The 11,694-nt window shown below is 35.1% G+C and overlaps 1 protein-coding gene across 4 annotated transcripts in view; it reads right to left on the bottom strand.

The window, feature by feature from the left end:
• Window positions 1-1,474: 1,474 nt before the first annotated feature.
• The window catches only part of btla (B and T lymphocyte associated), a 34,060-nt gene continuing 23,840 nt past the window's right edge, over window positions 1,475-11,694 (bottom strand). The window contains exons 3-6 of one of the 4 annotated variants that reach the window (XM_030130430.1): window positions 2,446-2,490; window positions 2,229-2,354; window positions 2,031-2,065; window positions 1,475-1,944 (exon numbers count right to left, since the gene is read on the bottom strand). In XM_030130430.1, coding sequence (XP_029986290.1) covers window positions 1,630-1,944; window positions 2,031-2,065; window positions 2,229-2,354; window positions 2,446-2,490 — 521 coding nt within the window. In that variant the 3' untranslated portion in view covers window positions 1,475-1,629. The remainder of the gene's footprint in view (window positions 1,945-2,030; window positions 2,066-2,228; window positions 2,355-2,445; window positions 2,491-11,694) is intronic. The other 3 variants (XM_030130431.1, XM_030130432.1, XM_030130433.1) reach the window with 3 other exon arrangements.

Here is an 11,694-nt window from a genome sequence, read left to right as displayed (position 1 = left end):
TGGGTCTTTAAGGGTTAAAGGTGGACATTTGGGTCTTTAAGGGTTAAAGGGGGACATTTGGGTCTTTAAGGGTTAAAGGGGGACATTTGGGTCATTAAGGGCAGATGTTTGGGTCTTTAAGGGTTAAAGGCGGACATTTGGGTCTTTAAGGGTTAAAGGTGGACATTTGGGTCTTTAAGGGTTAAAGGTGGACGTTTGGGTCTTTAAGGGTTAAAGGTGGACATTTGGGTCTTTAAGGGTTAAAGGTGGATGTTTGGGTTTTTTAAGGTGGATGTTTGGGTCTTTTAAGGTGGATGTTTGGGTCTTTAAGGGTTAAAGGTGGACATTTGGGTCTTTAAGGGTTAAAGGGGGACATTTGGGTCATTAAGGGCAGATGTTTGGGTCTTTAAGGGTTAAAGGTGGACATTTGGGTCTTTAAGGGTTAAAGGTGGACGTTTGGTCTTTAAGGGTTAAAGGTGGACGTTTGGGTCTTTAAGGGTTAAAGGTGGACGTTTGGTCTTTAAGGGTTAAAGGTGGACGTTTGGGTCTTTAAGGGTTAAAGGTAGACGTTTGGGTCTTTAAGGGTTAAAGGTAGACATTTGGGTCATTAAGGGCAGATGTTTGGGTCTTTTAAGGTGGACGTTTGGGTCTTTAAGGGTTAAAGGTGGACATTTGGGTCTTTAAGGGTTAAAGGTGGACATTTGGGTCTTTAAGGGTTAAAGGTGGACATTTGGGTCTTTAAGGGTTAAAGGGGGACATTTGGGTCATTAAGGGCAGATGTTTGGGTCTTTAAGGGTTAAAGGTGGACATTTGGGTCTTTAAGGGTTAAAGGTGGACGTTTGGTCTTTAAGGGTTAAAGGTGGACGTTTGGGTCTTTAAGGGTTAAAGGTGGACATTTGGGTCTTTAAGGGTTAAAGGTGGATGTTTGGGTTTTTTAAGGTGGATGTTTGGGTCTTTTAAGGTGGATGTTTGGGTCTTTAAGGGTTAAAGGTGGACATTTGGGTCTTTAAGGGTTAAAGGGGGACATTTGGGTCATTAAGGGCAGATGTTTGGGTCTTTAAGGGTTAAAGGTGGACATTTGGGTCTTTAAGGGTTAAAGGTGGACGTTTGGTCTTTAAGGGTTAAAGGTGGACGTTTGGGTGTTTAAGGGTTAAAGGTGGACGTTTGGTCTTTAAGGGTTAAAGGTGGACATTTGGGTCTTTAAGGGTTAAAGGGGGACATTTGGGTCATTAAGGGCAGATGTTTGGGTCTTTAAGGGTTAAAGGTGGACATTTGGGTCTTTAAGGGTTAAAGGTGGACGTTTGGTCTTTAAGGGTTAAAGGTGGACGTTTGGGTGTTTAAGGGTTAAAGGTGGACGTTTGGTCTTTAAGGGTTAAAGGTGGACGTTTGGGTCTTTAAGGGTTAAAGGTAGACGTTTGGGTCTTTAAGGGTTAAAGGTAGACATTTGGGTCATTAAGGGCAGATGTTTGGGTCTTTTAAGGTGGACGTTTGGGTCTTTAAGGGTTAAAGGTGGACATTTGGGTCTTTAAGGGTTAAAGGTGGACATTTGGGTCATTAAGGGCAGATGTTTGGGTCTTTTAAGGTGGACATTTGGGTCTTTAAGGGTTAATAAAGTGAACCTCTTAAAGACACTCCCTTTTCCTTTAATGGTCAAGACACACGGATGCTGGCGTATTCGGACGTTTCCTCCGCCGCCCTCCGTGGCCGAGGACCCGCCCCCGGCCCCGCCCCCGCCCCTGCTTGATGGTTGAGAGCGGCGTACACCACAGAGCCCGCCCCCTCCTCTGTCGTCCCGCCCCTCTGTCGTCGCTCTCGGTCGTTTTCTACTTTCCCGTAAACGTGGTCGTCATGTCTCTGGGCGGGAGGGGCGGGGTCTTCGTCCTGGGGGGTGGGCCAGACGGGGGGGTGGAGGGCTGAAGGTCTGGGGGGGGGGTAGGGCGTTTCAACCATGGGGATCACCATGTACTGTAAAAAATGAAAGCAGTCCATGTGAGTGTGTGAAGCAGAGGGTGGGCGGGCCTTGTGCGGTGCAGCGTCAGTCCTGTCTGTACCTGGGCTTCAGTCTGGCACTCAGCCTGGGCTTTTCCTGTAGGGCCAAACAAACAACAGTCACTTTGACTCCATTCAAACCTCCTCCTCCTGCTCCTCCTCCTGCTCCTCCTCCTGCTCCTCCTCCTGCTCCTCCTCCTGCTCCTCCTCCTGCTCCACCTCCTGCTCCTCCTCCTTTAATGTCCATCAGCTGTTCTCACCTTTACATCCTCGCATCGACAGAACAGATACGGCTATCACCATGACGACCATGCCCATGATCCCGGCGGCGCAGTACATGTAGGGCTGTAAAGTGCTCCAGTCTGGAGTAAAAGCAGATGTGTGATCTGTGGAACAGTTTACAGAACAACAGCTGACGATCAGCTGACAGCCGTGGTGATGACATCATCAAAGTGACAAATACAAACGTTAGCTCACTTCTGTCTGTCTGTGATGTGACGTTAGGACGAGCCGCCGCCGAACCTACGACACAGTTCAGAGACGCCGGGTTAGACGCAGAGTCCAAGTCTGAGAAAAAACTGAAACTGAAGCTGAGGAGGAGACAGTACGGTGGCCCAGAGGTGCAACAGCCCAAAACATTAGCCACTATGAGAAAAAAAGAAAACAGCCCAAAAAACTGTCCACTATAAAAAAGAAAACAGCCCAAAACATTAGCCACTATAAGAAAAAAAGAAAACAGCCCAAAAAAACTGTCCACTATAAAAAAAAGAAAACAGCCCAAAACATTAGCCACTATAAGAAAAAAAGAAAACAGCCCAAAAAACTGTCCACTATAAAAAAGAAAACAGCCCAAAACATTAGCCACTATAAGAAAAAAAGAAAACAGCCCAAAATAACTGTCCACTATAAAAAAAGAAAACAGCCCAAAACATTAGCCACTATAAGAAAAAAAGAAAACAGCCCAAAAAAACTGTCCACTATAAAAAAGAAAACAGCCCAAAACATTAGCCACTATAAGAAAAAAAGAAAACAGCCCAAAAAAACTGTCCACTATAAAAAAGAAAACAGCCCAAAACATTAGCCACTATAAGAAAAAAGGAAAACAGCCCAAAAAACTGTCCACTATAAAAAAAGAAAACAGCCCCAAACATTAGCCACTATGAGAAAAAAAGAAAACAGCCCAAAAAACTGTCCACTATAAAAAAAGAAAACAGCCCAAAACATTAGCCACTATAAGAAAAAAAGAAAACAGCCCAAAAAAACTGTTCACTATAAAAAAGAAAACAGCCCAAAACATTAGCCACTATAAGAAAAAAAGAAAACAGCCCAAAAAAACTGTCCACTATAAAAAAGAAAACAGCCCAAAACATTAGCCACTATAAGAAAAAAAGAAAACAGCCCAAAAAACTGTCCACTATAAAAAAGAAAACAGCCAAAAACATTAGCCACTATAAGAAAAAAAGAAAACAGCCCAAAAAAACTGTCCACTATAAAAAAGAAAACAGCCCAAAACATTAGCCACTATAAGAAAAAAAGAAAACAGCCCAAAAAAACTGTCCACTATAAAAAAGAAAACAGCCCAAAACATTAGCCACTATAAGAAAAAAGGAAAACAGCCCAAAAAACTGTCCACTATAAAAAAGAAAACAGCCCCAAACATTAGCCACTATGAGAAAAAAAGAAAAACAGCCCAAAAAACTGTCCACTATAAAAAAAGAAAACAGCCCAAAACATTAGCCACTATAAGAAAAAAAGAAAACAGCCCAAAAAAACTGTTCACTATAAAAAAGAAAACAGCCCAAAACATTAGCCACTATAAGAAAAAAAGAAACAGCCCAAAAAAACTGTCCACTATAAAAAAGAAAAACAGCCCAAAACATTAGCCACTATAAGAAAAAAAGAAACAGCCCAAAAAACTGTCCACTATAAAAAAGAAAACAGCCAAAAACATTAGCCACTATAAGAAAAAAAGAAAACAAGCCCAAAAAAAACTGTCCACTATAAAAAAGAAAACAGCCCAAAACATTAGCCACTATAAGAAAAAAAGAAAACAGCCCAAAAAAAACTGTCCACTATAAGAAAAAAAGAAAACAGCCCAAAAAATTATCCACTGTAAGAAAAAAAGAAAACAGCCCAAAAAACTGTCCACTATAAAAAAAGAAAACAGCCCAAAACATTAGCCACTATAAGAAAAAAAGAAAACAGCCAAAAAAACTGTCCACTATAAAAAAGAAAACAGCCCAAAACATTAGCCACTATAAGAAAAAAAGAAAACAGCCCAAAAAAACTGTCCACTATAAAAAAGAAAACAGCCCAAAACATTAGCCACTATAATAAAAAAAGAAAACAGCCCAAAATAACTGTCCACTATAAAAAAAGAAAACAGCCCAAAACATTAGCCACTATAAGAAAAAAAGAAAACAGCCCAAAAAAAACTGTCCACTATAAAAAAAAGAAAACAGCCCAAAACATTAGCCACTATAAGAAAAAAAGAAAACAGCCCAAAAAACTGTCCACTATAAAAAAGAAAACAGCCCAAAACATTAGCCACTATAAGAAAAAAAGAAAACAGCCCAAAATAACTGTCCACTATAAAAAAAGAAAACAGCCCAAAACATTAGCCACTATAAGAAAAAAAAGAAAACAGCCCAAAAAAACTGTCCACTATAAAAAAGAAAACAGCCCAAAACATTAGCCACTATAAGAAAAAAAGAAAACAGCCCAAAAAAACTGTCCACTATAAAAAAGAAAACAGCCCAAAACATTAGCCACTATAAGAAAAAAGGAAAACAGCCCAAAAAACTGTCCACTATAAAAAAAGAAAACAGCCCCAAACATTAGCCACTATGAGAAAAAAAGAAAACAGCCCAAAAAACTGTCCACTATAAAAAAGAAAACAGCCCAAAACATTAGCCACTATAAGAAAAAAAGAAACAGCCCAAAAAAACTGTTCACTATAAAAAAGAAACAGCCCAAAACATTAGCCACTATAAGAAAAAAAGAAAACAGCCCAAAAAAACTGTCCACTATAAAAAAGAAAACAGCCCAAAACATTAGCCACTATAAGAAAAAAAGAAAACAGCCCAAAAAACTGTCCACTATAAAAAAGAAAAACAGCCAAAAACATTAGCCACTATGAGAAAAAAAAGAAAACAGCCCAAAAAAAACTGTCCACTATAAAAAAGAAACAGCCCAAAACATTAGCCACTATAAGAAAAAAGAAAACATCCCAAAAAAAACTGTCACTATAAAAAAGAAAACAGCCCAAAACTTAGCCACTATAAGAAAAAAGGAAAACAGCCCAAAAAACTGTCCACTATAAAAAAGAAAACAGCCCCAAACATTAGCCACTATGAGAAAAAAAGAAAACAGCCCAAAAAACTGTCCACTATAAAAAAGAAAACAGCCAAAACATTAGCCACTATAAGAAAAAAAGAAAACCAGCCCAAAAAAACTGTTCACTATAAAAAAGAAAAACAGCCCAAAACATTAGCCACTATAAGAAAAAAAGAAAACAGCCCAAAAAAACTGTCCACTATAAAAAAGAAAACAGCCCAAAACATTAGCCTACTATAAGAAAAAAAGAAAACAGCCCAAAAAACTGTCGCACTATAAAAAGAAAACAGCCAAAAACATTAGCCACTATAAGAAAAAAAGAAAACAGCCCAAAAAAACTGTCCACTATAAAAAAGAAAACAGCCCAAAACATTAGCCACTATAAGAAAAAAAGAAAACAGCCCAAAAAAACTGTCCACTATAAGAAAAAAAGAAAACAGCCCAAAAAATTATCCACTGTAAGAAAAAAAGAAAACAGCCCAAAAAACTGTCCACTATAAAAAAAGAAACAGCCCAAAACATTAGCCACTATAAGAAAAAAAGAAAACAGCCAAAAAAAACTGTCCACTATAAAAAAGAAAACAGCCCAAAACATTAGCCACTATAAGAAAAAAAAGAAAACAGCCAAAAAAAAACTGTCCACTATAAAAAAGAAAACAGCCCAAAACATTAGCCACTATAATAAAAAAAGAAAACAGCCCAAAATAACTGTCAACTATAAAAAAAGAAAACAGCCCAAAACATTAGCCACTATAAGAAAAAAAGAAAAACAGCCCAAAAAAACTGTCCACTATAAAAAAAAAGAAAACAGCCCAAAACATTAGCCACTATAAGAAAAAAAGAAAACAGCCCAAAAAACTGTCCACTATAAAAAAGAAAACAGCCCAAAACATTAGCCACTATAAGAAAAAAAGAAAACAGCCCAAAATAACCGTCCACTATAAAAAAAGAAAACAGCCCAAAACATTAGCCACTATAAGAAAAAAAAGAAAACAGCCCAAAAAAAACTGTCCACTATAAAAAAGAAAACAGCCCAAAACATTAGCCACTATAAGAAAAAAAGAAAACAGCCCAAAAAAACTGTCCACTATAAAAAAGAAAACAGCCCAAACATTAGCCACTATAAGAAAAAAGGAAAACAGCCCAAAAAACTGTCCACTATAAAAAAGAAAACAGCCCCAAACATTAGCCACTATGAGAAAAAAAGAAACAGCCCAAAAAACTGTCCACTATAAAAAAAGAAAACAGCCCAAAACATTAGCCACTATAAGAAAAAAAGAAAACAGCCCAAAAAAACTGTTCACTATAAAAAAGAAAAACAGCCCAAAACATTAGCCACTATAAGAAAAAAGAAAACAGCCCAAAAAAACTGTCCACTATAAAAAAGAAAACAGCCCAAAACATTAGCCACTATAAGAAAAAAAGAAAACAGCCCAAAAAACTGTCCACTATAAAAAAGAAAACAGCCAAAAACATTAGCCACTATAAGAAAAAAAGAAAACAGCCCAAAAAAAACTGTCCACTATAAAAAAAAGAAAACAGCCCAAAACATTAGCCACTATAAGAAAAAAAGAAAACAGCCCAAAAAAAAACTGTCCACTATAAAAAAAGAAAACAGCCCAAAACATTAGCCACTATAAGAAAAAAAGGAAAACAGCCCAAAAAACTGTCCACTATAAAAAAAGAAAACAGCCCCAAACATTAGCCACTATGAGAAAAAAAGAAAACAGCCCAAAAAACTGTCCACTATAAAAAAAGAAAACAGCCAAAAACATTAGCCACTATAAGAAAAAAAGAAAACAGCCCAAAAAAACTGTTCACTATAAAAAAGAAAAACAGCCCAAAACATTAGCCACTATAAGAAAAAAAGAAAACAGCCCAAAAAAAACTGTCCACTATAAAAAAGAAAACAGCCCAAAACATTAGCCACTATAAGAAAAAAAGAAAACAGCCCAAAAAAACTGTCCACTATAAAAAGAAAACAGCCAAAAACATTAGCCACTATAGAAAAAAAGAAAACAGCCCAAAAAAAACTGTCCACTATAAAAAAGAAAACAGCCCAAAACATTAGCCACTATAAGAAAAAAAAGAAAACAGCCCAAAAAAACTGTCCACTATAAGGAAAAAAAGAAAACAGCCCAAAAAAATTATCCACTGTAAGAAAAAAAGAAACAGCCCAAAAAACTGTCCACTATAAAAAAAGGAAACAGCCCAAAACATTAGCCACTATAAGAAAAAAAGAAACAGCCAAAAAAACTGTCCACTATAAAAAAGAAAACAGCCCAAAACATTAGCCACTATAAGAAAAAAAGAAAACAGCCCAAAAAAACTGTCCACTATAAAAAAGAAAACAGCCCAAAAACATTAGCCACTATAAGAAAAAAAGAAACAGCCCAAAATAACTGTCCACTATAAAAAAAGAAAACAGCCCAAAACATTAGCCACTATAAGAAAAAAAGAAAACCAGCCCAAAAAAACTGTCCACTATAAAAAAAGAAACAGCCCAAACATTAGCCACTATAAGAAAAAAGAAAACAGCCCAAAAAACTGTCCACTATAAAAAAGAAAACAGCCCAAAACATTAGCCACTATGAGAAAAAAAGAAACAGCCCAAAAAAAACTGTCCACTATAAAAAAAAGAAAAACAGCCCCAAACATTAGCCACTATAAGAAAAAAAGAAAACAGCCCAAAAAAACTGTCCACTATAAAAATAAAACAGCCCAAAAGATTATCCACTATAAGAAAAAAGAAAACAGCCCAAAATTATCCACTGTAAGAAAAAAAGAAAACAGCCCAAAAAAACTGTCCACTATAAAAAAAGAAAACAGCCCAAAACATTAGCCACTATAAGAAAAAAAGAAAACAGCCCAAAAAACTGTCCACTATAAAAAAAGAAAACAGCCCAAAACATTAGCCACTATAAGAAAAAAAGAAAACAGCCCAAAAAAACTGTCCACTATAAAAAAAGAAAACAGCCCAAAAGATTATCCACTATAAGAAAAAAAGAAAACAGCCCAAAAACTTATCCACTGTAAGAAAAAAAGAAAACAGCCAAAAAATTATCCACTATAAGAAAAAAGAAACAGCCCAAAACATTAGCCACTATGAGAAAAAAAGAAAACAGCCCAAAAAACTGTCCACTATAAAAAAGAAAACAGCCCAAAACATTAGCCACTATAAGAAAAAAAGAAAACAGCCCAAAAACTGTCCACTATAAAAAAAAGAAAACAGCCCAAAACATTAGCCACTATAAGAAAAAAAGAAAACAGCCCAAAAAAACTGTCCACTATAAAAAAGAAAACAGCCCAAAACATTAGCCACTATAAGAAAAAAGGAAAACAGCCCAAAAAACTGTCCACTATAAAAAAAGAAAACAGCCCAAAACATTAGCCACTATGAGAAAAAAAGAAAACAGCCCAAAAAACTGTCCACTATAAAAAAAGAAAACAGCCCAAAACATTAGCCACTATAAGAAAAAGAGAAAACAGCCCAAAAAAACTGTCCACTATAAAAAAGAAAACAGCCCAAAACATTAGCCACTATAAGAAAAAAAAGAAAACAACCCAAAAAAAACTGTCCACTATAAAAAAAGAAAACAGCCCAAAACATTAGCCACTATAAGAAAAAAAGAAAACAGCCCAAAATAACTGTCCACTATAAAAAAAGAAAACAGCCCAAAACATTAGCCACTATAAGAAAAAAAGAAAACAGCCCAAAATAACTGTCCACTATAAAAAAAGAAAACAGCCCAAAACATTAGCCACTATAAGAAAAAAAGAAAACAGCCCAAAAAAACTGTCCACTATAAAAAAAGAAAACAGCCCAAAACATTAGCCACTATAAGAAAAAAAGAAAACAGCCCAAAAAAACTGTCCACTATAAAAAAAGAAAACAGCCCAAAAGATTATCCACTATAAGAAAAAAAGAAAACAGCCCAAAAAATTATCCACTGTAAGAAAAAAAGAAAACAGCCCAAAAAACTGTCCACTATAAAAAAAGAAAACAGCCCAAAACATTAGCCACTATAAGAAAAAAAGAAACAGCCCAAAAAAAACTGTCCACTATAAAAAAAGAAAACAGCCCAAAACATTAGCCACTATAAGAAAAAAAGAAAAAAAGCCCAAAAAAACTGTCCACTATAAAAAAAGAAAACAGCCCAAAACATTAGCCACTATAAGAAAAAAAGAAACAGCCCAAAAAAACTGTCTACTATAAAAAAAGAAAACAGCCCAAAACATTAGCCACTATAAGAAAAAAAAGAAAACAGCCCAAAAAAACTGTCCTCTATAAAAAAAAGAAAACAGCCCAAAACATTAGCCACTATAAGAAAAAAGAAAACAGCCCAAAAAAACTATCCACTATAAAAAAAGAAAACAGCCCAAAGATTATCCACTATAAGAAAAAAAGAAAACAGCCCAAAAAATTATCCACTGTAAGAAAAAAGAAAACAGCCCAAAAAAATTATCCACTATAAGAAAAAAAGAAAACAGCCCAAAAACTGTCCACTATAAAAAAGAAAACAGCCCAAAACATTAGCCACTATAAGAAAAAAGAAAACAGCCCAAAAAAACTGTCCCCTATAAAAAAGAAAACAGCCCAAAACATTAGCCACTATAAGAAAAAAGAAAAACAGCCCAAAAAACTGTCCCCTATAAAAAAAGAAAACAGCCCAAAACATTAGCCATATAAGAAAAAAAGAAAACAGCCCAAAAAAACTGTCCACTATAAAAAAAGAAAACAGCCCAAAACATTAGCCACTACAAGAAAAAAAAGACAACAGCCCAAAAAAAAACTGTCCCCTATAAAAAAAGAAAACAGCCCCAACATTAGCCACTATAAGAAAAAAAAGACAACAGCCCAAAAAACTGTCCACTATAAAAAAAGAAAACAGCCCAAACATTAGCCACTATAAGAAAAAAAGACAACAGCCCAAAAAAACTGTCCACTATAAAAAAAGAAAACAGCCCAAAACATTAGCCACTATAAGAAAAAAAGAAAACAGCCCAAAAAAAACTGTCCACTATAAAAAAAAAAAAAAAGCCAAAAAATTAGCCACTATAAGAAAAAAGAAAACAGCCCAAAAAAACTGTCCACTATAAAAAAAGAAAACAGCCCAAAACATTAGCCACTATAAGAAAAAAAGAAAACAGCCCAAAAAAACTGTCCACCTATAAAAAAAGAAAACAGCCCAAAAGATTATCCACTCTAAGAAAAAAAGAAAACAGCCCAAAAAATTATCCACTGTAGAAAAAAAGAAAACAGCCCAAAAAACTGTCCACTATAAAAAAAGACAACAGCCCAAAACATAGCCACTATAAGAAAAAAAAGAAAAACAGCCCAAAAAAACTGTCCACTATAAAAAAAAGAAAACAGCCCAAAACATTAGCCACTATAAGAAAAAAAAGAAAACAGCCCAAAAAAACTATCCACTATAAAAAAAGAAAACAGCCCAAAAGATTATCCACTATAAGAAAAAAAGAAAACAGCCCAAAAATTATCCACTGTAAGAAAAAAAGAAAACAGCCCAAAAAATTATCCACTATAAGAAAAAAAGAAAACAGCCCAAAAACTGTCCACTATAAAAAAAAGAAAAACAGCCCAAAACATTAGCCACTATAAGAAAAAAAGAAAACAGCCCAAAAAACTGTCCCCTATAAAAAAAGAAAAACAGCCCAAACATTAGCCACTATAAGAAAAAAAGAAACAGCCCAAAAAAACTGTCCACTATAAAAAAAGAAAACAGCCCAAAACATTAGCCACTACAAGAAAAAAAAAGACAACAGCCCAAACAAAAACTGTCCCCTATAAAAAAAGAAAACAGCCCAAAACATTAGCCACTATAAGAAAAAAAAAGACAACAGCCCAAAAACTGTCCACTATAAAAAAAAGAAAACAGCCCAAAACATTAGCCACTATAAGAAAAAAAAGACAACAGCCCAAAAAAACTGTCCACTATAAAAAAAGAAAACAGCCCAAAACATTAGCCACTATAAGAAAAAAAGAAAACAGCCCAAAAAAACTGTCCACTATAAAAAAAAGAAAACAGCCCAAAAACATTAGCCACTATAAAGAAAAAAAGAAAACAGCCCAAAAAACCTGTCCACTATAAAAAAAGAAAACAGCCCAAAAGATTATCCACTCTAAGAAAAAAAGAAAACAGCCCAAAAAATTATCCACTGTAAGAAAAAAAGAAAACAGCCCAAAAAATTATCCACTATAAGAAAAAAGAAAACAGCCCAAAACATTAGCCACTATAAGAAAAAAAAGACAACAGCCCAAAAACTGTCCACTATAAAAAAGAAAACAGCCCAAAACATTAGCCACTATAAGAAAAAAAGACAACAGCCCAAAAAACTGTCCACTATAAAAAAATAAAACAGCCCAAAACA

This window comes from Sphaeramia orbicularis, unplaced genomic scaffold (assembly GCF_902148855.1).
Source record: "Sphaeramia orbicularis unplaced genomic scaffold, fSphaOr1.1, whole genome shotgun sequence".
Lineage (NCBI taxonomy): Eukaryota > Metazoa > Chordata > Actinopteri > Kurtiformes > Apogonidae > Sphaeramia > Sphaeramia orbicularis.
This window is presented reverse-complemented; position numbering and strand designations above follow the sequence as displayed.